The sequence below is a fragment of the Polyergus mexicanus genome, unplaced genomic scaffold (genome assembly GCF_030449975.1).
Source record: "Polyergus mexicanus isolate NDT 795.1 unplaced genomic scaffold, iyPolMexi1.0 SCAF_15, whole genome shotgun sequence".
In the NCBI taxonomy this organism is placed as follows: Eukaryota; Metazoa; Arthropoda; class Insecta; order Hymenoptera; family Formicidae; genus Polyergus; species Polyergus mexicanus.
The window spans coordinates 2,214,929-2,242,023 of NW_027223335.1; the positions used below are offsets into that span (position 1 = coordinate 2,214,929).

The window sequence follows — 27,095 nt, forward strand, 5'->3', positions numbered from 1 at the left end:
ACTTACTAATCGCTACTATTTCTTTTTGTTACATATGAGTCTATTATAATTACAAGAAGCAGAATTCGTCGCTAAGTAAGTAAGAAAAAATTTATAAATTATAATAAAATATGAAAAAAAGGATATGAATTGCAGCGAGAGATATAAATTAAGAAAATTAAAGTTGAGAAATAAACTACGTTTAAAAAGAGAGAGAGAGAGAGAGAGAGAGAGAGAGAGGTCTGTTTTAGAATTGAAAGTAGCAATATCGGATAACTAAATGTAGGATTCATTAATATGTATAAGAGCGCGCGATATACGCCGACACTTTGTAGAATGTAAACGCGCTTCTATATGCACACAATTGTCGAAGAGTCTGCGATGGTCGCATTAGGAATGCATCGACGATTGGAAAGTGAATATCGGAAACCGCCGATCCATCCCCGCTGAAGCGTACCCGAATCGTCGGATTATCCGCGGGACGTCGAGACAGGTTTAGATACAATAGATTGCGATACAATAGTGAGAGAGATGTATAGAGAACGCAACGTTCCGATTATCGCTGCGAAATGTCGACACGTCGCAGAAAATTTCCCTTTCGCGTCAATCGCGCCGATGAACGGTGCCGCGCATTGAAAAGTGAGCAACATCGTGATACGCTACAGTAATTAAGACTTCACTCATCGGGTTATCGAATGCTCAAGATAAACGACTGTTTTTTCGCTCAGATGCAATCGTCGGTGAAATAAAACGCTCACTTTCATTTTCCGTTAGTTTGTTAGATTATATATATTCATATAATCCCCGTTGCTCTCCCCGTTTAAATATAAGATAAAGGAAATATTTATTTGGGCCAGGAAAAATGCCGCGCTTTGCTAGCAACGATGTTTCATAATTACTAGGATTATAGTCCTCTACACGCAGAGGATAAGTACAATACGACGTTTTCTCTAATTATAAGGCATTACAGTCCATTATATTATCGCTACTATCAAATTCTTAATATCTCATTCTCATTACATTTCTCGACTCTCTTAGCTTATTAAACACATTTTATTTTAACAAGGATTTGTAATTTATTTATTTAGATTTCGAAAATGTTCATATTTTATATACAATGACAAAGAAAACAAAGAAAAATAGGCTAAATTAAGGATAATTGCAATAAAATAGTATCGAGTAAATTTAATTAAAAACTCACGAAAGAGACAAGACGCGTAAAGAGGAAAAGTTTTACAAATCCTGAATACTGTATGAGATCGGTGACCCGGCTTTATCGCCCGCTGGAAAGTGAGCGATACCGCGATATATCGCCGTAATTAAATTCTGAATCGCCGGATTATCGCTGAATAAAGAGAGGGGCTTTTAGGCTTCTGGAGGCGTCGTGCGAGATTCCTCCGTCTCGAGAAGGCACACGAGACCCCAGAACAGCCGTTGCACTTTTTACCTCGGCCGTTTATCCTGTCTTCATCCTCCTTAACGATCTTCTTAACAAATTTAATTAAGCTACGACGGCAAGCAGGTTCTTCGCGCTGCACAGACTTAACCCTTCGCGAAATTAGATTCGCGCGGTTTTCACGCCGGGTTTCATGCGCGTAACCAGGATACCGCGCCTGCACACGGTTAATGCACTCAGAGTGGAGGGTATTTTAATACTGCATCGAGATACGTATCGCGTACGGTTCTATCTCAACCAGTTAAGACTCCAGATTTTTCGAGAGAATGAAAACATGAGAAGAAGAAACATGGGAGCTGAGATTGACGAAAATCTTGTGATTGAAATGCGAGACGCCGTCTGTCGAAGAAATGATTTTAGAATAATTGTAACGACCATAGTGAAAACCGATTATCCTAATTGCGCTTGTCGGGAAAATAATATTCGGGTCCGCGCGTCGAATTCTCGCGAATTGCAGCCCGCGATAATTGAAGCGCTAAGCACGTTTCATTCATCGGTGGGAGTGTGATAATGAGTCGTATAAAATATGAGAGTACGCGCGAGAATATTAATCGTTGGAAGATTAATAATCTGCGGCGAAGTTGTAACTTCGTTGCAACGCGCAACGTTCTTTGTACATAATTAGAAGCAGCGCTGCTCTCATCAGCGGTTATTATCAAGAGACAGGATGTGGCTACGCGAGCTCTATCGCTGTCAGCGTTCTTCTCATTATGGTCCATGAAACTTGCTTATAGGCATGCTGCTGTATCGCTCTGTTACATACATGTTTCATATACGCGAGAGCACAGTCGTGTTCATCTCCAGCGCCGGTAGTCTTGACGCTCGTCATAATAACATAGATGTCGATCAGGAAAATTCATATTCTGTGTATATTCAATCTGAATTTCAATTTCTGATACTAGAACAGATATGAAATAGAATTTTGTTATAATGTAATATGTATCCTCGATGTATATATATGTGTTTCCACGCTTACAACGCCAACAATGTAAAAAATGTCTATATAAATGTCATCGGAAGAGATAACGTATGAGATATATAATAAGTTGTTTTCCATCTCGTTTCTTTCATCCCGCGTATATTTTTCTCGGCTACCAAACGCGAGAGCGAATCTTTTCCGCTCATTTCACATGCATCACGCGTACATTTAATTGCTGCGTGTAAATTAGCGCGAGATACGCTTTCAGCGAATAAATTATTTCTTTTAGAATAATTTTTAACGCAAGTTATTTGCGCTTAAGGATCACGAGAACGTCTATCGTTACTCCGTTTGCGCGTAAATCCCAACACAATTGTTCGAACAAAAGACAAAAATTCTCGTCCCATCATTTGGAACGCGACGTTCATTATTGCGTAAAATCCGATCGAGTGACTTTGTCCGGACAATTTTGATCGAGCGCGTGAAATCCTGACTGATGCGCAAAAACGAACGCGCATCAGGATGCGATGGGCGACGTTCTAGGTCGGAACATCATCGTATCGAAGCGTGATAAAAACGAGTGTGTAAAAAAAAAAAAAAAAAGAATTGACTTCACCATCGCGCGGTATCACCGTACAATTTCATTTCGCGAGACGTCGATGGAAAAGACATTACGCGGTTTTGTTCTCGTTGTTGTTCGACGCGTTGTAAAAGCGACCGCCATCGATGTTGATGCGCGCTGCGTCATCAAGCTATCGAAAGAAAGATAGAAAGTCAATTTTTTAACGAGAAACCGTCGAACCGCTTATCAATCGCCGTGAAATCTTTCTCTTTATGACGGCAGAGGCAAAAAAGCGCGTGCGAATTCACCGTGAAACTCCGCGATCGCCGACTCATCGGCTGATTGGATACAATAGAAGTCGCGGCAGGTTAATTCTCTCTACGATTGAGGCGCAATTGCCATCAGTTGAAATGTGATACTCGGCGATATCGAAATCTACGATTGATTTTGGTGGCTGGTTTGGTTGTACGGTCGCTCGTTGTGAAGCAATTTATTGGTTTTTTTCTATCCAGTACATGTTCGGCTTTTTTGTACATAAGGTTTCCATCTATGATGCATGTGATTTTTATATCTAAATAAAATATTGCGCGCTTTTAATTTTTAATTTTTAATCGAAATTTTTACAATACTTTTTAATAGCACAAGAACACACAAGTTTGGAGGTGCTATACGGTATGAAGATATTATTCTATTCTTAACCCTTAAGCTGTTATTGTTGCGTTGCTACCTTCTTTTATTAACCCTTAATTGATATGCAACGATCTCACAGATCACTGCCTTTATTCTATCCCTTCCATTTCCCTTGTCCTTTAGTCTAGAATCTGCACTTCTTACTTACCTTCCTCTTAATAATGGTGTAAATGATATTTCTCCTTCTTGTAAATAATATCCTTCCAACAAATCAAGAAATCAGTTGAACGAAGAAGTAAGGAGATATTAATTAAATGATAATCGCGGATATTCTTCACATTAAAATATGAATATTTGTATTATGTACTGTATCAATATGTGTGTACTATTACTGAAAGATGGTATCTTAAAATTAGTCACAGTTAATACAACACATGAATGTTCATAAATAATTATTTCACGATAATAAGAATAAAACAAATAAGAATATGCGCGACATTGTGGATAGATAATTAATATCTCTGCGTATTATTCGCGCGCGTTGTCCTGCAGCTCACAAAATTCATTGCCGATTAGGATCTTTTCTTGGATGCAATACTCTTCACCGTATGCCGTTGGACGCGTGCCATCTTTTTCGTTGAGAAATAAAAATTCCAAGATAATAAGAACCGCGGGGGACACGCACGCGAGTGTTACATCTGCGCGAGTGAATTCTCCTTTTTTCTCGCGGTATCTCGCGAAGGGGAATATTTTAGCGCACGCGAGAATCTGTATTTTTTCTTTTTTTTTCTTTTTTTTTTTCGTGTCACGGCGCGTCTCTAATTTCTCCGCAAGGACATGGGGAGAGAAGAGAGAGAAGCCTGACAGGCGTATCGCAGCACGTGCGGTCCGTTAACGACGAGACGAGACCGGCACCAAACAGAAAGCCTATTAATAGAAGTAAGCGCCGGGGGCAAACGAACCTTCAATCTGCCGGCTTCGAGTTTGATCAGGCAGTAATCCGTCTTGCCAGCAGCCAATAGCAGCATAGCATCGGAGAGATGAGTTCGGAACCGGAAACTGATGTCAGTAGCACCCTTGGCCTCTTGAACCGGAAGATGGATGTAGCTCGCCCCGTAAAACGACACTGCAAGTTTAACAAATTTAATGCGTTTAGATGGTACAACGTGGAAGACCGATGGCGCGCATTATTATATACCGGACAATTTGCCGGAGGGAGGAAAAAAGGTGAAGAGAGAGAGAGAGAGAGAGAGGAAAATGCGCTGTTAACGTTGCAATCCTTCATTTTAATTTATATAATGTTGTAAATGTTCTCTCTCTTTCTCTCTCGACAATTCTACGGTCCTGAAAATTGCAGTTTCCTCATAACCGACGAAGGCGGTTTCCCATTACAGTTGGTTCGCATTTTGTATTCCGCTAACTAATATAATAATAATTAAAATATGAATTTTAAAAAAAGGAACGTGACCGCTAAACATCGCGCTCGCGAACATCCTATTTTTGCGTAAAATAAAAAATGAAGTGAATAACGTTGCAGAGTCGGCGCATAAGATCTCATTTTTCTTCAGTGCCGAGGAAGAGAAATTAAGTGTCACTCGGGAAGTTTTATTTCGTTCATCTGTTTCTCCGATAACTTTTGAATTGCGAGCTAAAGTGGCTTCTTTCAAGAAATTTCATATATTTACCGTACCGCGCCATAAGCAGCGGTAAATAAGTCGCGCGACGAGACTGCGAAGATAGACAACAAACTAGTACGATTTTCCAAAGATTCACGACAATTTCTTAACTCCATTTACCTACAATTCTAAAGATAAAAATTATTTTTTTTTACTATATTGATTTCTATAATAATAAAAAAATATTCAGTTATAATCCATGCAAACTATGCATTCTCAGTATTCTAATCAAATATTCTCTTATTATTATAGAAATCAATATAGTAAAAAGAAAATTATTTTTTATTTTTTATAATATATAAAATGTAATAAAAAAATTAGAAAATACAAACAATCTTAGACTTTGCCTTATTGTTAGACTTAAATTGGCCAATAATGATTTTACATCATAGAGCATTTCTTATTTGTTGTATCTGTTTTCATAACTCGCCCAATAATAAATTCTCATGTTTTTATAATTCGCTGTCACTAATAGCAATTAATAATATGAATTATAATATTCCACACGCGTCACGTCAAAAATAACGTTTATTTGTGATATTAATAAAAATAATAAAAGCTTTATTTTCGCACGCGCGTAAAATTGTTTTCCCGCACTCACATCAACTGTCGTTCGCATATGTCGAAACAGTCGTCGTATAGAAACAAAAGACCGAAATTTCCAAATAAAATCGCTTTAATAGTCAAAGGGTTTTCCGTTTATTGATACGTTTAAATTTTAAATCGTAGGCAGAGATAAAAAAATGTCAAGTGTTTGAATCGACATATTCAATAATTAGCTACTGAATAAAAATGGATAGTTACAATGATTAAAAAGCGCAGAGAAATTATAAAGACATACGATAATTATTAATCACGATATTTCGAAATTTATCTATGGATTCGAAGTTCTCGAAGTCTATTATAGCGAAACCCACTCGAGCCACTTCATTAACAAAAGCGGCAGAAGTGGATCGGGCGGCAGGTTGATGAATGAATCGTCAAAGTTCTTCGACTCTCTCGGATGTTTCTGCAGACTTATACATTGTTTTGCAGCAGTACAAATATCGCTTTTGCGGTTCGAATAAAAAGTGATAAATAAAGAATTCGCAGTTGAGTTCGCAAAGTTTCCGTATAGATCTCTCTTCTCGAGGCGTATTTCAGCTATTACGATCGTAAAATATTCTCGATTAGCGAAAACGTGTTCCTCACCATTGTGTGAACGATCACAAGTGTAAAAGGAACACATCGATGTTTCGATTGAGCCGCTGAATGACTGACTTTAACTGCCTCGAACGAAGAACGAGAAGATCTCGTATCTTATGGCGCGCCGTCTATAGACACGTATAAAGAAATGAACGAAGTTACACCAAGGGTTTATTTCCCACTCCCGTAACTGATCTAAGAACGCGTTCAAGTACATGGATTAAAAGCACGGACCATTAAGTACGAAGAATCTCTCTCTCTCTTCTCCTTCCCGGTTATCCAGTGCATAGAAACATTAACGTCGACCGCGAATCGATCGTTTTGCCCTCGGTGTTTTTCAGTTCATTGCACCGTGGCCTACTCAATTTGCGTTATCCACAAATCGCAACATTTGCGTACGTTTCAAAGGACCGACTTAATATGGAAGCTTTGATGCTCGTCAACCTTTCCGCGCGATTCGCCAAGCGCGTATTTAAAACCTCAAACGTTTCTCACCCATATGCTAATTAATTTGCAAAAATATTTATCTCAAAACTAAATAATAAAGCAATTTTTTTTCCAAACATCTGATTTTTTTCTCAAAACTTGTTATTAATAAATTTTTAATATTTGTCACATTGAATATTACTCTTAGAAAATTCAGTAAGCAATATTTTAATTTTTTCAAACAGATTTCTATTTAAAAAGATATTCATCAGCTTATAAGATTTGTAATTTATAGGTCTAATTAAAATTTATAATAACAAAGAATTTAAATAATTATGTAGAAGTTATAGAATATAGATAAGTCGAAGAATCTTTTTCTCTTGAAACTTATAATATAAATGTAAATATAATTCTTTAGAATGGAAATATTTAAATTTTTGAAATTATCATATATTATCTTCTCAGGTGTCTGATTATATATTTGAGATTGAGACGTTTCTATCCATGTATAGATTGTTATTTTGATTGTACCCGTATATATACATTATGTATATTGATACAATTTGTATTCGTATTTGTTACGATAATTACTATTCTCGGTGGCTGTATACGCGAATATCGAAAATACGTATTTCGTTATTATTCGATAGGTTATTTGTTTTGTAGAATTACTAAAAATTGAGATTTGCTTTTACAATACAAAATAACAGAATCGTTACGCAAAAGAGATCGGGTTAATCACGCGAATATATCCACCAGCAATGTTCCATGAATTTCGGTCACAAAGAGACATGTGTGTGTTTTATAGTTGAAAATTAAATAATAATAATAAATCTTTAAAAAACCTTTTTTGTTGAAAATGTGTATATATTTAGAATGTATATTACGTAATGTCATTTCCCAAATAGTTTATCCGTGACGCAACGTCGAATTATTTTGCATACTTGCTTAGATGATGGATTATTCGGAATGAAAAATTGCGCGTCAGATATTTTCTAATGTTATTTAATCGCGTTATCCTTAAAACATGCATATTTTCTCTGGTCTATGATATATATATTTACCACATAACTAATAGCTGAGCCGTAACAAGAGGCTAATTTATCCGACCATATTGTTAATATTAATTAACTTGCACTAGTCTCTCATAATTTTACGGGTATATTTCAGATCAAATTTTCCGCATTTTCGGCATTGATTGTATATCGATCGATTGTATTAAATTTCACTGAATACACCGATTGACCTGCATATGGGATAAATGCGTAGAGTAGAATCGAATCGTATTATGAAATACGAGTATTTCAGGCGCATTATACAATTGTATTTTTCTTTACGAGAACGCGTGGAGATTCTCTCGTAATTACATAAGCGTAATTAGGTAACGGTGTTCGAGAAAAAATATACAGTGCATTAATAGTCGGTGCGGCGCTATGTGATCGGCAGATGAAAATAATCTCGTAAAGTTTTATGCCGAATATTCCGTTTCCTGATAATTCCTTTGATGAATATAGAGCTGCACGTAAAAATAAGAATAATAATTTATACGAGGTAATAGTGCTAACCGACCTCTCTGTCCCTCTTTTTCTCTCCGAATTAGCTATCAATATCGATGGATTGCTTTCATTTGTATCATATTCAAAGCGTGTGTAATCACTCAAGTGAAAACTATGAACAAAATGACGAGATGGTGCATGCGTGATTAAATTTTACATTTAATAACTTAATCAGATTCTAAACGACGTTGACATAATTGATCTTTTTTTAGGAATTATTGAAGAAAATATTGAAAGAATCGAAATATATTTTATATATATTGTATAATTTCGGCAATATTTATTGTAATTACTTATAACTATAATTATGCGTGTCTATAATTGTTTTTACATTTTCTTATTGGCATTTCTTTTATTAATGCAAAAACATTTTAGCGCGTAATTATAGTACATACCCTTCGATTGTATCTTTGCGAAATATTAATCACATATGACCGGCACGTATAAAATACGCGATACGATATAACAGCGGCCGCGTAACAGCGAATTTTTCTCTCTTCCCCGATGCATGTGTTTTTCGCGAAAATATGTATCCACTCGGAATAGCCAGAGTGTGTAAAAACAAATGTACGATACGCCACGTGCGATGCAACAGTCCCGCACGCTCCATGCAGATTAATCCGACAAACGGAAAACTGATTAGAGTAGTAGAGAGGTATCTCATTTTATTTCGGAATATTCTGGTATATATCTCTTGGGGAAAGTATAATTTTGCATGAGATCAACCGCGAATAACGTTAAACGAACATCGAGGATGTATTTTTCCCTTGTTATACATCATACTTATTCATATATATGTGTGCATGTCGAAATTATTTTATCGAGATTTTACTCCTAATTATATACAAATGTACGAAACATGAAATTTAATTGATCGCTTTGAAACCGCATCTACGTATAAACAATGGCAGAACTGACAACAATTTCGGAAAGAGAATTCGCAATGTGTATTAACACGCGGATACGTCGAGCGTACGAATTTTATTGATACACGACACGACATATTGATTGCTACGAACGCGCCATCAGAATTTTTTTTTCGAGAAGACCGTTGCGATGCATGAACGTTAACAATTTTCTGTTTGAACTTGCACCGTACGCGCGAGTACCACGATCTCGCCGCTTGTTAAATTCAGATCGATCTGGTAAGGTACAACATCGGAAAAGAGATGATTCGAGAAAAACTAACGGCGCGGGGCTTACCTATTTCGATTATCCGGTTTATTCAGATGAAACGCAAAGCCCATATATACATCGAGCATTGTACAACGATAACGGATATGCCGATAATTCGTTACACGAATGCACTCCCGATATATATTGTAACGATATGTATGATTTAGTCGCAAGTTATTACTTCGACGTGATTTCCGCGTTCGATTATTGTAAATTGGGCAAATTTAATTAGCGACTCCAAAAACGCTCGCGTTTATTCTTTCCGCTTGCTTGATTTCATCGCGTCGCGCATAAGTACAATATAATGTAGAATACTACATTACAAATAATTAAAAAATTCATTTTCCATTTTAGATTTGTAAGTACATTATATTATACGTTTTCTCCTCTGTTTTTTTTTTTTCCGAAGATACAGTCCGTTTACATTATATTAAATTTTTATATATTATGGGGTATAGATAATATCGAAGAGAAATTCAGACAACTTATTTTGCAAAATTACAGAATAATATTTCTCTTTCTCTCTCCCCAGTATATAATCATATAAATCCGCTCACACATTTCTCATGCACAATATTTCGTGCTTGTATAACGAGGGATATAATGCAAATATTTAATAACACGCTTAAAACTTTGAGGTAATAAAGCAGCGAATTAATTCTAAAATAACTGTAAAATATCAGGAATTATTGTTGGTTGAGTTTGATGGTTATATTGCAATCTGCTGTTATTCAAAAGTTGGATCCACTCAAATTTTTTTCGATAATAAAAAAAGACCAAATGAGAGCCAAAGAGGTCTTATAGATGCATAATTATGTGTAATAATTATAAGTATCGAACTATTTAAAAAAAAAAAAAAAAAAAAAAGAGTACAAAGATTACCAAACAATCTGATCTTTTTCAATGGCTCTAAACAAAGAGAATTAAAATTTTAATTAAAATTTCAATTAAAAAACAATGGATTCTGAATTGTTTTAAACCATTGAAAATATTGATTCAAAGTAGGCCAAAATGCTTGACCGTTTTCATACTTTTTTAATGATTGTGCGGATATCTGCGCTTATTGTATAAACTATTACAACTTTAACGTTTACAACTCTGATTTCTCTTTTATTTCCTTGTTTTATTATTTTATATTATATATAACGAATTTCTATTTTTCACATACATAAATTTCTATTACTACAGTCATCAAAAAATGATGGCTTTCGATTATTCCAGTGGCTATTTGCGGATTAGGAGTTAAAGAGACCGAGGGTTGCGCGCGTTTCTCTCGATATAATCGTTCGTGTGGGGGTGTTTACGAAGGGATGCCGCGGCGGGTGCAGCGCGCCACAGTCTCTCGCACTATTAAAAGCGCCTGGCGATGTGTGTGTGTGTGTGTGTGTGTGTGTACGCGCGCGCACGACGACCATTAAACCACTCCCGCTATAAGTAAATTCGCGGGAACTACTGATGCCGGCGGCCATAAAAGTTAATCTTCGCCGTTCTTTCTCGTGCATGGCGCTATCCTCGCGTCCCTTTACCCTCATCCGTCCGAGTGGCGATGCGGAAAGCAAGATCCGTATTTCTTTCGACGCTACCTCCGTGGCGGAGGTGGATAGCGCGAGGGACGAAGACGAGAAAGGAGAGAAAGATGGTGAGCGATGCCGTGTCTTACCTTTTTCGTCTGTTTGGCAGTAACCCAGCAGAGAGGCTGTTACTGCTAAGAACATTAGCAGTCCCATGTCGTTGAGGAAGGCTGGTCTTTTCCTATGCATCTCTTCTTTTATTCAGCTAAACCTCGTTCCTGTCCGCCTCCTCCCGCAGGCTCCCCGCAGACTCACTCTGGCACCCACTCTCCACTTTCGCAAGGCGAAACAGGCAGCACCGGTCTGACGAACGACTTCACGGACCGGCTCTTAAGGGATATCGATTTCACGTGACGGGGGTTACAAAACGCTATTTACGGGGCAAGAGCTGGCTAAGATTCAAACGTATTTTTCCCATCCATTTCTTGCTCGTATGTCTTCCCCGTCACGCACATCGCGGAATTCTTCTCTCTCGCTCCTCCGCGGGACGTTCGATGTTCGATATTGAGACAAACGAATCACTATGGCGACATTCGAATTGAGACACTCCTCCGCGGATGCTTATCGATTATAGATTGGTGCCACCCGTGAGGACGTTAAGGGCCGATTTAGTAGAAAAGTGTAAAACTGATGAGCGCGTCCACGAACGATAGTCGTCGTAGTCCTCGCGTGGTGATGTATCTCCCAAGATGCGACGCGAACGTTACGAAAGCTGGCATCTCGTTTCGCACGTATTTTCTTCGGTCGTTCTCGCGTTATATTGTACCATCACACCGATTTATCCGAATCTGAAAGAACAACGGAGCACAGCTGCAAAACGCACGTGCAACGTGCAGATTTCTCCTGCGAAAACTCTGTACTCTGTATCCGTCGATTCTACGCTTCGAGCTTTCGGGCACGTACACGCTCGCTGCAGAAAACTCGCACTCGCGAAAAAGCTCGGGTCAAAGTGTTGAACACCGTGAGGCAGGTGCGATGCATCCTCAAAGGTTTCCATTCAAGCGCGCGCGCGCGCGCGCGTGACGAGAAAGACATTTAATTAAAAAGTATTATTACATTGAAAAACAAATTCGATAGGATATAATATATGTTATTACAAACAATTAATGTACATCTTATAAAGCATTATCTTGATAATAGCAGTTTATTCGTTATATTTTCCATATATTCCAGATATAAACAAAATAATGAATGAAATATTAAGCTTTAATAAATTTTTGAAAAATATTCATTGACGTCTATTAAAAATTTTTATTATTAATGCAAAAACACAAATTTGTGGACTCTAAATGTGTGCATATATTGCTTCTCTCATTTCTTCTGTAATTTAGAATTTCTTAGGATATAATAAAAATTGGACGCGAGAAGCTTTCCTTGTGTGAAATTTTCTCGTGACGTAAATAGTGAGCAATTATTTTACCGTTTTATATTTGTTTTAATAATATAATATACGAACGGTTATGAGAGCCGAAGCTTTTTGCGTAAAATTATTTTCAGGATGAAAAAGTAGCAGCGTGCTGCGTGACACTATTGTTCGAAAATATTATAATCTCAGCGAGGCTGATATAAAAAGCAATAAACGTAAAGCTAATATTTTTTATACCAAAATATTTTTGAGTTTGTTATACCATTGGAATTAATACACTTGCATATTTTGAATATATATTTATAATTAATAAATTATTTCTATAACGACACGTGATAAATAAATAGATCTCATTGCCGCTGTATTCTTTTACCAAAATATTTATGAGTCTGTTGTAACACCGGAATTAATTCACTTGCAGGTTTTAAGTATTATATATGTATATATATATATAAAGTAATAAATCATTTCTATAACGATACCGTTATACGTAAATCTCATTGTCGCTGTATTTTAGATACCCTGCAACTGTTTTGGAAATATTCATAATTTAGCTTATAGAGCGAGAGCCGAATGCAGCGTATTCTTGATAATCCTCTCGATACAGTCATAGAGAAAGAGAAGCTCAATTTCAATTGATAAACTGTGTGTGCGCGAATCATACACGAAAACGAATCTCGTGTACGTCCAGTCGTATGCGCGGTCGCCGTCTAAAATAATTATTTCTCGTCGGAGGCGAGAGAGAGGCCATCGCCATTCTCGTTCCCGCGACCGCGAAAATTACCGTGGTCCAAATTAAAACCATTTGAATTCCCGCTCGAGCTCGCGATACAACTGGAGACGGTATTTTTCTGCGGCGCGAAAGCCTACTCGCATTACAAATGTGCAAACGCGAGTTTTCGCACGATAAGAAGTTTTTCGTATAAGGTAAAAGAGGGACTTTCGCACCACGAATCTAAACATTTAAACGACCCTGTCAACCCGCAACTTGGCATTCTCCCTTCTTTCGTTCACGCGTTGGTTTACTTCGAAATTTCTCGCGAGAAATAGAAAGAGAGAGAGAGAAAGAGACAGTTTCAAGAGAACTTCTCTGCGTCTCGGCATCTGCGAATCTCATTTGCAGTGACCGACATTCAACACGGTCAACGATCCTCGAGTAGCGAACGACGATGAAATAGAGAGACAGGAAAAAAAAGAAAAAAGAGCCAGAAGTACAAGACGAGAGCAAAAAGGCAGCCGACACGCTCGACATGCACACGGGCCATATTTTTCGCTCTCTTTTTCTCTCTCTCTCTCTCTCTCTCTCTCTCAGCCTCCTCTTTCCACTTCTGTTCGTCCTCTACATCGTCGATCGTCTCGGTGCAACACTCTACATCGCGGCAAAAAAAAAAGCGCACGCCGGTTGTTTCTATTCGACGGGTATCGAATCGCAGCGCAAAACAAACCACCCTCGCCGATTGGAGCCCCTATTTCCAGCCACCACACCGAACGAGACTTGGAAAGCTCGTTTATAAGGTAACCCGCTGAAATTCGCTCTTGCGAAACGCACCCAAATAGCGAGTTGTACGCTTCATTCCAAAGATACACGCTCCGTACCCGTGTCGTTTTATCGGATCGAGCTTCCTCTCTATATATCTGTGCGACATCGCATTTTTTTTTCACCGTTCATTCCTATGGTTGGCCGCGCACGGAATCGGCGTGTGATGGCGATGGTTTTACCGAGTCTAATTGTCGCCGAGAAGGAATGTCGCGGGTCCAGAAAAAACGGAAGCGATACCGTCGTCTCCACCGATTTGAACATATATGTATATATCTATGTATCAAGGAGATATGTGTGTGTGAGCGTGCGCGGCATATATAGGATTCACGTATAGAAAGCCATTTAATCTTACGGCGGATTTACGTGAGATAATCGGAAGAGAAAGATACATGTCTGTGATTTCTAGAACTTCTCCACTCTGCGTCGGTGGCCAATTAAATGGGCTTTAGAATATCATGGCAGAACGGATGACGTTTTTACTATACTTCCTGATTTTACGCAGCGTTACAGAGGGTTACGGCGAGAGGAAGCCATCATAGTGATACAATATTTCCGTCCAATAGAAACACGTATATAAGTACATGTAGATACTTGACACGTTTTCGGAGTATATCCGTGGTCATTCCGTGTGCAAATGCCAAGTTTTGTGAAAGAAAATTGAACTTCCCTCTTCCATGCATAAAAGGGAATATAATAAAGAAGAAAGAAAGACGTTTGCGTTAGAGACATGAAATGATTATTAAGAATTATTGATGCCAACAATTCCTTAAAAATACAGATACACCGCCACTTTCTTATCTTATATCACTGAAAGAGATTCAGCTATCAACGAATGACGTACCACGTATATTTTTAACTGATACAGCTTCGAGATTGATCGCATGAGCGATCGGTGATCGCCCACACACAATCGATACATCAAAATTCTGGGTTGAAAAAAATGCCATTTCTAAATTTAAAAAAAGTGATGTATGATTTACGTTTAGCTAAAATTAAGATTTATTTATTTACTTGTCATCAAAATTCTTATCGTCTATGTTTATTTAATAATTTCAACAATCCCAAAGAATAATATTTTGTCTCGATCGGATTGTTCTTCCAAGTTATCCACTTTGATCTCCGAGAATGGCTTAATTTTCGTATCCGCGAGACAAACGGCGCGATACGTTTTGACATTTTACCGCCGGGTTTCCTCGTAGCCGCAAGGCGGATAACTTTTTATTTCATCTCTTTCTGACTCTTATACGTTACCTCATTAATTAGTACGAAACGTCGAGAATAGCGTAGCATTAATACGATGCATCCTTTCAAAAAAGCACGCGCGCGCCCACTCACTCACACACACACACACACACACACACACACAGACATTACATATACAACGGCCGACGTATCGCAAACGACCAACACCTACAGATCGAGCGCACGCGAATTTCGGTCAAGATGAGTGAACAAGCGGCATCGAGCAAGCACGTCGAGCGTCAGCACCTCGGATAGACACGCGTAAACGAGGACGACGAAGAGAAAAGGGGTAACGTAAGCGAAGGTGGCTAGAATTCGCCTTCGTGGACCGTGACCGCTCGTATATACCCTCCCAGTCGGCGAGAAAGCCGAGGACCCGTATAATGGCTCACGTAGGTGAACCCGTGCACGCGGCTGAAATTTAAACCACCACCACCACCACCACCACTACCACCACCTCTGCCACCACCGACACCAGCAACCACTACTTACTCTACTACACACACTAGACAGCACCCACCAGTTCAAGCATCCACACACTACTGCCGCCACTGCCACCGGCGTATCACCACCCACCCTTTACCGCCTGATAGAGGGAAAAAGAGAGCGAACGAGACGAATAGAGTGACAGGAACGAGAGGCGGAGTTGAGGGAGGCTAGCAACCCCCAGACCGGCATCGCCGTCGTTTTGTCACGGAATCCACGCAGCGGATCAGCCACCCCGCGCGCATTCCGACAAAATTCGGCGAGTTCCTCTCGCGGCTTCCCTTCGCCGGACGAGGATCGGCGAGGACGCATACAGCTTTACGTGCGTCGCGCGTGCTGCGTGTACCAAAATGGTGAAGGTCGGCGCAGCGCTGCCCGGCTCGTTTTCACTCGCGGCTCGCGGAGGGAGATGAAGGAGAGAGAGAAAGAGAGACAGAGAGACAGAGGGGGGGAGTAGGTCGCTTTCAGTTTTTGGTCCAGACAGAGAGAACGCGAGATGGATAAAAAGAGATACGCGTGCGGAAACAGGAGACGAAGAGAGTGGAGAGAGGACCTCGTCGACGCTTCGACCGGGCGCTCCTCGGCCCTCCTCTGTCGCACGACGACTGAATCTTCGGGGTGGACTGGGGAGGCTGCGCGCAGGGTCGACCCCGTTCGTTCCTGCACCCCTGGCCTGTCTGTGCTTCTCTTGCCTATCGGCCAGTGGTGGCGGCGACGCGAACTACGGGGCGGACAGGGATGCTGTTTTAGGATTTCTCTTTGCAACGACGACGCATTTAGATCCCCAATGGGCAAACGATGATGAAGTTTGATGATAAAGCTGTTATAAATATTAATGGCGCGGTATACGGGACGGTTTAACGTGCAAGAATGCCGGTGTATGCGCGCGTCGTGCTTGCCTCGTTACCGTTCGTCGTAATTAATTAGGCACTTTTTCATGAACGATTAAGTTCTTTGATTATCGAATAATCATACTTACATATTTCATAGCGTCTCTCAACACTAATAAATTAATTGAATTCAATAAATAGTGATTCTGATTTTTAATTATAATTATTCGTACATATATCGATGATAAAAGAACATATATTTAAGCAGGAATCATGATATTAACGTTTAGAGGGAGAAACATTTTTATTTATTTAGTTCAAGACCAGTCAGAACTGTTGACTGTTCAGAGTACTTTTTAATCAAAAATATCGAGTTCTGTCTGATAAGTAAATTAAATAAGTATTAATCCAGTCAAAATAAAAAGGAACGACTAAAATGTAAATACAATATATATTTTATTGCGTTAATTATTTTTTACTCAGGTAACAAAGTAATCTTCGTATCTTTCTTATTACATTAGCGTATGTGCCTCCGTTCTATAAACAAATAATAATAGATTATTATTGCACGCGCAAGGCACATATTTCACGTATTAAAATATATTTAAATAAACAAAGTTTCTCATCTTACGTTATATTATATAAATATAACAAATGGACATATAATATTTAACAGATTATAATACTATACAATTATATATATATTTCACATCAATAAAATTTTATCGATATATCCTACGGCAAAGTATTAGTTTATCGTATAAACGAGTATAGCTATATATTCAGATATAACATTACCCTGGATATAATTAGATCTGCATTTGGCGTAGGCAGCCAGCTTGTTTATTCCAGGAGTAATAATAACTGCGCTGACCGAGTCCATATAACGCATACAGATACTGTTGCCTATTGCCGCTGCTTATTAACTAGAAATGTGTTCGATAAAGGTAAGATAATATTAATAAACGACAGTATATAATATCATTGAACGATGTAACTTTTGCCATTATTGAAAATTACATACACGAATCGAAGGAAGCGGAATATTAGAAGTTTGCTATACATGATAAAAGCAATTTTATTTATTATTTTGAGTAAAGACGAGTTATTTGTTGGTTTCTTTTATTGTTTAATATTGGATTATCTCTTTAATAATTTGCTCGAATATTGTTTTCGATTCAGGGACGATCACATATTTACGTTGAAAGAAAACGTCTCTTTTTCTCTTTCTCGAATTTGCCTTCAGGTTACTGAATGGCTGAAACGGGGACACACTTGTTAAAAGTTATTGGACGATCTGTTTTCGCTTGAAAAATTGTTCCAAATATTAGAAATAAGAGGCAGAGAGCATCAGTATTTAAAACCCGAGTAACGGCGATTTAAGGATACGATATTATTACGTTGATATAACTTTCAATTATCTGCTGAGAGTACAGAATTGCGAAAAGAATAAAAGAAATGCGGTTAAATTATATGCATTACCTATTCTCTAGCAAGCTTAAGCTCTTATTATATAATGTTACACATATGAAACTTTCCCTTTAAACGTTCAGTATGTTTAGTAAAAGCGATTTTGCAAATTACTAGTTAAACACCATGTTTCTATTTTCAATTGTTATTAACTACTCAACTAGCAATACTATTTCAGTTGCATTCTTTAATTATGATTGCGATAAGTTTAATGAAGTTGAATACATTTGCAGTTTAACGCGCGCGCGCACACTGTTCTTGTGCTACCTTTCTCCCTCTCTCTTTCCCTCTCTCTCTCTCTCCATGTTTTTATCTTCAATAAAGTTTAACAGCAAAATTCGCCAAACTCAAGCGATATGGTCCCTCGAGCGTTTTGCTAGCGTAATGGCAATTTAAGCATCTCGGGAGTGAGTCGATGGGCTTTACCTGCATAGTTTTTCGGAATGCGGGGAATTTTTGTAAGACGTGAGCCGCGAGGAAGATGACGCTCATCCGCGTCCTCGAGAGGGCCATTTCCGTTTTCCCTGGGCGTTTATCGCGCACGTACGGCAATTTCAAGCAAATTGTTTGTAGCAATGCTTCCGCGAAAAATGAAACGAGCGTATTAGCTCACGGAGGAAGTCTATCTACTTTGGTTTGCGGATCTGCGGACATCAAAGCTGGAAATTTGCCATCGGTAGACACGCGCAAATGCTTTTCTCACGATGATTAAATATTAATCTTTTTTTGAAATTTCTTACAAACATTAAAATTATTTGTTTTATTATGCGTTTTTAATTTTAATAATACACTCATTTATGTACTACAATATAGTTTTTAACATATTAGCGAGATCTTATTAAATCGTGTTGGTAAAACGTATCGGTCTGCATAATTAACACCTCGTTTATAGGATAAAATTATCCGTAAATATTTATTAGTTTCGAATCCATCCTGGAATTCGTTAAATTCATGGGACGTGAAATTAATTATGCGTTTCAGCGTCATTCTATGGGCAGAGATAAAGTCACACGCGCGGATGATAATAGATCAATAATAATAATTCGCACATTTTGATGAAAATTAGTATGAGGTTGCACAAGCGCGGATTTGAAAGTGGAACGCTTGTGATATCCCATTGGAGGATACGATACGGTGATCTATTTTGTGAGCCCTTTGTGCGCCCGTAACTGCTTCTTTGCCGCCTGGCCGACGGAGCAGACGATATTTTCTTTCTCTCCGTCTCTCAAATTTACTCCGCCCCGGGGAAATGTTGCAGAAACATAACTAGAACGAAATAACACGCGATGTATCTACGGTAAGAATATGCAATGAAATTACGACGAAAGGGCTTTTAACAACTGTTCTTGGCTCGTTACTCAGAGAGACGCGACGCGAAACTTCCTGTACTCTTTTACATTTTTTGCCGTCAAAGTTTCCGATTTCATCCTAAGTACACGCCAATTATTCGGTCGGTGCGGCGTTATTGGCGCATGACGCGACCGTTGTCTCTCTTTCCCGTACAAATTTACATGTCCTTGGGGAAATGTCGAAGGAGCACGGCGAGAGATAAAACGGTAGTACACCGGCAAAAGTCGAACTACACGCGAAGTCGAAGTCGCATAAAAATTATTTATACGATTCGCACACGAGGAGAGGATCCGCGCTCGCGACCTTTTCCGCACGACTCAATTTTCAGCGTACAATTTTCAACGTGTAGTCGAAGAGTCGCGCTCGTAGATCGATTAATCGACTATTCCATGTAAGAATTAATAAGATCGGTAGCGTGCTTCGAATCGCGGAGCGCGATTTCGATAGGAATACGTAATGGCTCATTTCGATCGACCCTTTGTACTCTATTCCTCGTTTCTGAAAGAACGCACGAGAAACCATTTTCCACATCTTCCCGGATTCGTCCAAAATTTACTTTACCTCGGGGAAACGTTGGCGCGATATGAACACGGTGATATAAAACGTTATGCTGAAGGGATACGTTCGTTGAGAAATTACCGGCAACTCACCCGGGCCCCGGTCCTTAACTCTCGGATCTCGCACCCCGAAGTACTTTTAAAACCTTCGCCGGTTTAAATCTATCGATTCCGCGGACAATATTTCCTTCCACGGGCGAATATTTACTTCGCCCCGGGGATACATCAGGGCTGTAAATCGGAGCGTAACGACATGGAGGATATGTGCCCGCAATAAAGTTAGACCGCGAATTGATGCGCCAGCGAATGCAAACGTAGTGTCCTTTGTCCTTGACGGCAACATGTTATATCGATACTTAAAGAGAGGTACACACTATTTCTCTTTCTCTCTCTCTCTTACCCCTTTACTATTCTTTCTTATTATTTGGAATTCGCCTTTTTATAAAAATTAGAAATACATTTCAATTTATTATATCATCGATTATATATATGTATATAAATTTTCATATATATTTATATTGTAAATTATTTTTTCTCATTTTATTGGCGAATATGATTATCATAAATAATATATGCCTATATATATATATATATGCGTGTATGTCATGAAAAAAAATGAGAGAGATATATTTTAAATTTCTAGAGTAATCTTCGTACATAATTCCGCAAATTTCCATTATTTCATTCCATTAGCCAGCTATTTCCAAATGTAAAAGAAAGGAAATGTTCCTCATAAAAATTTCCACGGCGAACACTTCTTTTTTTTTTTCAATACCGAGATATACATCATTAAATTGCATTAAGTAGGAAAAGATTAACGTGAGCACGGAGGAGGATCTCGTTGCGTCAATCATCCCTCATCGTCATATACGTTTTCGGTCATACTTTCGTCCACAGACGTCCTCAGCCGTGTACATTGACCTTTCAACAGAAGAAAGACGAAGTTTATAAATATTTTGCCGCGGTTTTGCCGCGGTATTCACCCTCTCGTCGCTATCCTGACGCGCTAGAAGGCGATGTTTGAAGGGCTCCGCCCGGTCGTTCCGGCGGGCCATATATACTGGAACACGTTAAAAAGCTCTTTTTTCTGCACGAGGGGTCGATAGAGAATTTCTCGACCGGAGGAACGTACACGTGAACGTTCATGTAGACAAGAATCGACGGTGGTTTTTGTAAGGCGCGACGGTACGCGCATACTCTCACGCTGTACATATATAACGGAATTACTGGAATTGGAACGGAAAGTTTTCACGGCGAGAAATCTGCCTGAAAAAATTTCACGGCAGTCACTCTTTTAATTACGCGATATTGCGGGCCTCTGTGTCGCGCGAATGTTTCGCGCTGCTGGAAAGCTCTTTGTGCCGCCGTGTGTAAATACACAACCCTTGGCGCGTTGATCCTCTGTCACGATTCGGAATTCCTTGATCCGATGAGCTACTTCATCCGGATCCATTTCCGGATACGCGCGACGCATAATTACCTTTTCTGAATGCACGTTTCATTCAGATACATTCGATCGGATCGGTACAAGAACGGCCGATGCCACGCTCTGTTTAATGAAAGCAACTCGGAGAGCGGTGTATTTTTCTAGGAGCAGCGACAGTTTATTCTTCCGATTCGTCTCTCTCTCTCTCTCTCTCTCTCTCTCTCTACGTAGCTCTTCCAGAAGTACGTTAGGTAAAAAAATGCAGCAGCATTATACAAGGATAATTTATGCCAAATAAATGTAATTCTATTATTATTCAATTTAATTCACGCTATTAAGACATAGTAGGCTTACTTTTTATCCACTTGATGCATTTACATATATAAAATGTAAAAAGAAATAACGATTATTTTCACAATTTGTTATACTTTATATAAAAACTTATATTTGCGCCTTTCATATGCTCTTAAGAAAACTGTTTGTCGTAACTATAAATATTAAAAATATTCCCTGCTATCGGATAAGTCAACATCACATAATTCTCATCGTTAACATGCCGTATCGGTGATTTATGGCGCGGTGCTCTTAATAGCGCCTAATATTCTTAAGAATATTACCGTGGCGCTGCCACGGTAAAATTTAAGCATGTCCTTTATTTCCGAATATAAATCAGGACTGTATAATTTTTGCCGTTAATATGCCGTTTTAATAATTTAACTCAGTTCACCTAAAACGCTTGCGAGCAAGCGATCTTTGCGTTCAAAAATTCGAACGCCTGCGGATATAACCAATATTAATATTATATTTCAATATTCCGGACAATTTAACGCAAGGATCCATACTTGATATACACTTTCTTATATCTTGGTTATATGAAAAGAGTAAAAGAGTTAATTCTCTTATAATCTCCCGGCGCATCCAAAATATTAACTTTTAGCTTGAAGAGAGAAGTTGTTTCTCTAACGAGGAGAGATTTTAGGGGGATTAGAGAAACGAATGAAGCAAACAAAAACATCCGAGATTATCGGATAAAGGTTAACGCAATCGTATGCATCTTGCAAACCTCATTATCGTTTCACTCGAGCGAGTTATTAAGCGCTACTTATTAACGCTTAATGCCCGCGTCGACGTCAGAAAATGGTCGGAAGCCGATGCTCGAACTCGGTGGCAACAGACTGTTCAGGAAAGAGGGGAAGTTAGTTTCGAACAATCATAACCGTATACAGAAATGCACGTGAAAATGCGTGGATATGCAGGTGTGATCTCAACGCGAACGTGACTCGGCATTGACGTAACAATACGATGCGCTTGAGTAACCAGCCGTTTTCGACGTGTGCAACCTCTCCATCGATGATCGATACAATCGAGGGGGGTAAAACGGGCAGAGGCGGATGGGGTGGAATCAGTCTCGACTGTACGAGAGCGGAAAAGGCACTACCGGCAAACGTGCGGATGCACTCACGCGGACGCGTATACCGACGCACAAAAGCTTGATAGTAGGTGGATATTGAGACGGGACTAGAATCTGTTTGTTTGCTCGAAATCTGCGCCGTTAAATGATGTTTTTATAGAAAAAACGACTTGACGTATGATATTGGACGGATTAATGGAAAAAATCCGGTATAGCGCGACTTGCGATTCGCGAGCAGTTTAAAAATCCGAGGGCGCCCGTAATTGCTTTCTCATCCGAATCCAATTCTTTTTTTTTTAAGACTCGTTTTTTAACCGCTGGGCACTGGGTTCTCGTACAACGTGCCATGCGCAGACAGCACTTGGCAGAAGACAGAAAGATTGTGTCGTTTCTTATATCGTCCCGGAGCACTTTCGGAATGCAACTTATAAAATCGACAGCGGGGCTTAACTCGGGCTAAGAACGCCGCGTTTAAGAAGGTCTATCGATTTTATACGCATCCGAGCGAGGGTCGTCGCCGTGTTTTTGCTTATGGTGGCCTTAGCGACAGAAGATACACGCGCAGAATGTAATATCTTCTTGAGAAGACTTTTGCCAGATTCGAAATACGCTGCGTAATTCTCGAAAATTATTCTCGATGTTGTTAAAGAAGACAATATTGCGTTTCACAAAGTAAAATCATTAAAAATCGTGATTATATATTCTACCAATTTTGTTAATTCTTGGATTTTCTCTCATGTTTTTAGATTCTTTAATGCAAAATTTGTTTTCTTTCTATAATTTCCGAAGAATTTCTAAAGTTTGTCAAATGTCATTTATTAAACGGTACAATGGGAGTAATATATCAAATTTTTTAGAGAGAGTACATTTGTCTTTTAAATATCAAATTAAAAGGCGAAAATATTAAATATCTTGTCTTACACGTACACACATAAATAAGTAGAAAAAAATAACAATATCTTTAATAATATTATATGTATATCAGAATTTCTTAAATCAAATATTTCTCGCTTCTTTATTACTAAAGTTGTTAAGCTCTAAATTATAAAATATAATAAAAAAGATATACTTAAAATATAAATAATATCGTTATATGGTAGTCTGACACGTAATGCAAGTCTACTTTCTCGATATTCAGCCGAGCGATATGAGCTAAGCGTATGTACGCAATAGTGGGAACAGCTGTTGCATCCTGTGCGCGGACGATTTAAGACGCGCTTCATATGCATTCCGCGTACAAGCCAAGAAACGGGGGTGAAAACGTACAACTCCGCTTAAACAGGCTCAAGGTTATATACCTTCGCCTGGGCATAATTGTTTTCCTTCAGACGACGGTAGTCTGGCAAAATCGCATAACACCTAAAAATAATAGCGTGATATCTAACCTGCACAATAAATTCGCGCATATTATTTTGCATTACATTAATATACGTACTTTCGGTGCAAGAAATGTGATATAATATTCTAACCCTGGTTGGGGGGTAAATTTTAAGAGGCAAGATTTTTTTTTGCGAAAACTAGACCACAATGAAATTAAAGCAAGGAGACAAGTCTTTTTTAAGCGTAATTAGAAAACTTACTTATTAAGTTACTTTTAATATCTCGGCCCCGTAAAATTTCTGAACAAAGTTGAAAATGTCAGAACGTTTCAGGAAATTTTTATCGTTTTCCTCCCTCTCTCTCTCTCTCTCTCTCTCTGTCTCTGTCTCTCTGTCTCTTTTTCTTTCTCTGTCTCTGCCCTATCTCGTACCGGAGCAAAAATTCCGTTGCGTGCAACCCGGACCGACTTGTTTCTGCATTTGTAAAATATGTAAATTAAAATTGCTCTGATTCGTTCCATCCGCTGGTCCGTAAACTATGACATGGGTGTAAATCACTGAAGCGATATTTTTTGATCTCATACGCATGACGTTGCCAGTTTCGTCATTTTTACCATGACTTAAAAATATTTGGAATAATTTTTTCATCAAACATTTTTAGCATAGAAATTATCATTGCTTTATTAATATTTTCCACGTAAAATTGTTTGACGTATACAGGAGGTCCGGCGTCAATTGCATTACCGATCGTGTGCAGGTAGATTGGCCAGACTTTCCTCAATAATAACTCTTTTATTAAGTGTTATAGAAAAGAATGGTAAAGGACTTTTCTTCTCGATTTCACTCGCACACGACCGGTGATGCGATTGACGCCGGACACCCTCTATATATTAAAAAATATTTTTCCAAGCGGCAAAAAGTCTGGTAAAATTTTCAATCTCTCTTTTTTTTTCGACAATCGCAAATTTAGTAGATTGCACAATGCGACGTAAACTCCTTCATTTGCTTTGAATTACGATCAATTTTTCAAAATAGTTAAATATCTCTCTGTGTTAAATATATCTTTATCTCATTTTATTTAATAATTCTCTCTACTACTGTTTTGTAAATATCTTTTAAAAGTGTAGTATGACAGAATACTTGATGAATATGTCATTTAGATGAAGAGCGGCTTTGACCAGATAATCGAGTTTTTTTTCACAATACCGTTTTCAACTGTGCGTGCTGATTGAACAGTAACATCAAAGACATTGAATATGGCAAACGCTCTTTTCTGGTAGGCCATATTGTAACGATCTTTTTTTTTACCGATCAAAATCTTACAGATAACGAACCGTGCTACAGGCATCTACATTCCGAAAAAAGGCATATTTAATTAAATATAATTAATAAAAGCTTTATATTGCAAGCGTTATGAAATATTTTGAATTTTGCATTCAAAGTTTAATTTATTTAAATATTAATGCGTCGTTTATGTATTTATTATCATTAAAGTATATAAGAGAAGGAATCCAAATATATTGTATATATATATATATATATATATATATATTTATAGAAAAAAAATACAAAATATTATACACAACAATGTGTTGTATAATTATAATGCGTCATAATTTTTCAAAACTGTAATTGCAAATAGAGATTTTGGCAAATATAACGCGCAGATATATTATAATCATCAATATTTATTTTTCATAAAAAAAAATGCTCTTAATTTCTTAATTTGTTTCGCTTTCGTTTGAAGTGATGCGATGCTCCGTTTAATAAATCTTCATACATAATGCCATTTTTCGAGCGTAAGCACAAGCACGCGCTAACGCTGGTTCACCATGCGTATACATTATTCTAAATATTCACCATGCAATGATTAAACAAACGGCTATCAATATTAATCGCACCAGTATTGGATGTGATTTCAATTAGCGTAAACCGGCTATCACACAGTCACTGTGCGCGGCAACGAGCGATGGTGCAATTATGGTCGTACCTTTTACTCCAATGTACATCTATTATAGAGCACCGTGGAATACTGTAGCTTTCCATTAGTAGCAGGCCAGATTTATTACTCATGCGCCCTTTGAAATATTAATACGGACTTCAGGGCCTTGTTTCAAACACCCTTCCCTCCCTTTTTTCGCACTACGCTATGCTATGCTCTACTCGCTCGCGAAGCGAAGAAACCGACGAGGAAATACGCGGCGCGTCTCGAAGTCGGCAGCTTTGGCCGCAACTAACGATTCTCCGACACAGCCGGTACGAAAATAAACTATTTATGAATCATTCTGAGAATACACGCATAAAACTCCCCCTTCCCCCACCCCCTCTTCGCTACTGTTCTGTCCGCCCTACTCTCCCTTTAAACGATCGCAACGCGTGTGCGCGCACGCGATTACACTTACCGCGACGCACGAAATTTTATTTTGGTAAAGTGTCCCGTGTCCCATCGTCTTACTTCCCTCGCGTCGTACAGAAAGCTTTTAACGCGCTTGTCGAGCGAGCGAGCAGACTTTTATCGAGTATATATATATATATATTTGTATTTAAAAAAAGATATTTTTTGAACGGAAATCTTTAGCGGTAAAGAGAGAACGAAAGATTTCTCTCGATCGAAATGCAAGTTGATTCTCTAAAGTGATTTCAGATTTTGTAGCGTTAATGAAGTTTACTTAGTTTTGCAAAAAAAAAAAAAAAATGTTGAACAAATTATGTTTATTAATATTAAAATTATTGCATTAAAGTTTTAATCGTTAAAAATTATTCTAAAGAAAGGATCAATCTTCGTCATAATAGTTATAGAAACATCATTAAATTCTATATAATGGATATAAAAGCGTCAATTTGCATTTAAAAATACACAATATATATATTTTGTTTTTACTCGATAAATAACTCTGAACGTAAGTACGGTATAGCTGTTAGTCCATCACACAAACAGTTAATCCGCAGTTAATTTTTCCAT

General features: G+C 38.3%; 1 protein-coding gene across 6 annotated transcripts in view; it reads right to left on the bottom strand.

The window, feature by feature from the left end:
• The window catches only part of Kon (chondroitin sulfate proteoglycan 4-like protein), a 50,835-nt gene extending 24,454 nt beyond the window's left edge, over positions 1 to 26,381 (bottom strand). The window contains exons 1-3 of one of the 6 annotated variants that reach the window (XM_070307778.1): positions 26,124 to 26,381; positions 11,226 to 11,924; positions 4,509 to 4,672 (exon numbers count right to left, since the gene is read on the bottom strand). In XM_070307778.1, the coding sequence (XP_070163879.1) occupies positions 4,509 to 4,672; positions 11,226 to 11,325 (264 nt within the window). In that variant the 5' untranslated portion in view covers positions 11,326 to 11,924; positions 26,124 to 26,381. Of the gene's footprint in view, positions 1 to 4,508; positions 4,673 to 11,225; positions 11,925 to 12,039; positions 12,214 to 13,450; positions 15,739 to 16,116; positions 16,411 to 26,123 lie in introns of those variants that run through there. The other 5 variants (XM_070307779.1, XM_070307781.1, XM_070307777.1 and 2 more) reach the window with 5 other exon arrangements.
• Positions 26,382 to 27,095: the final 714 nt, after the last annotated feature.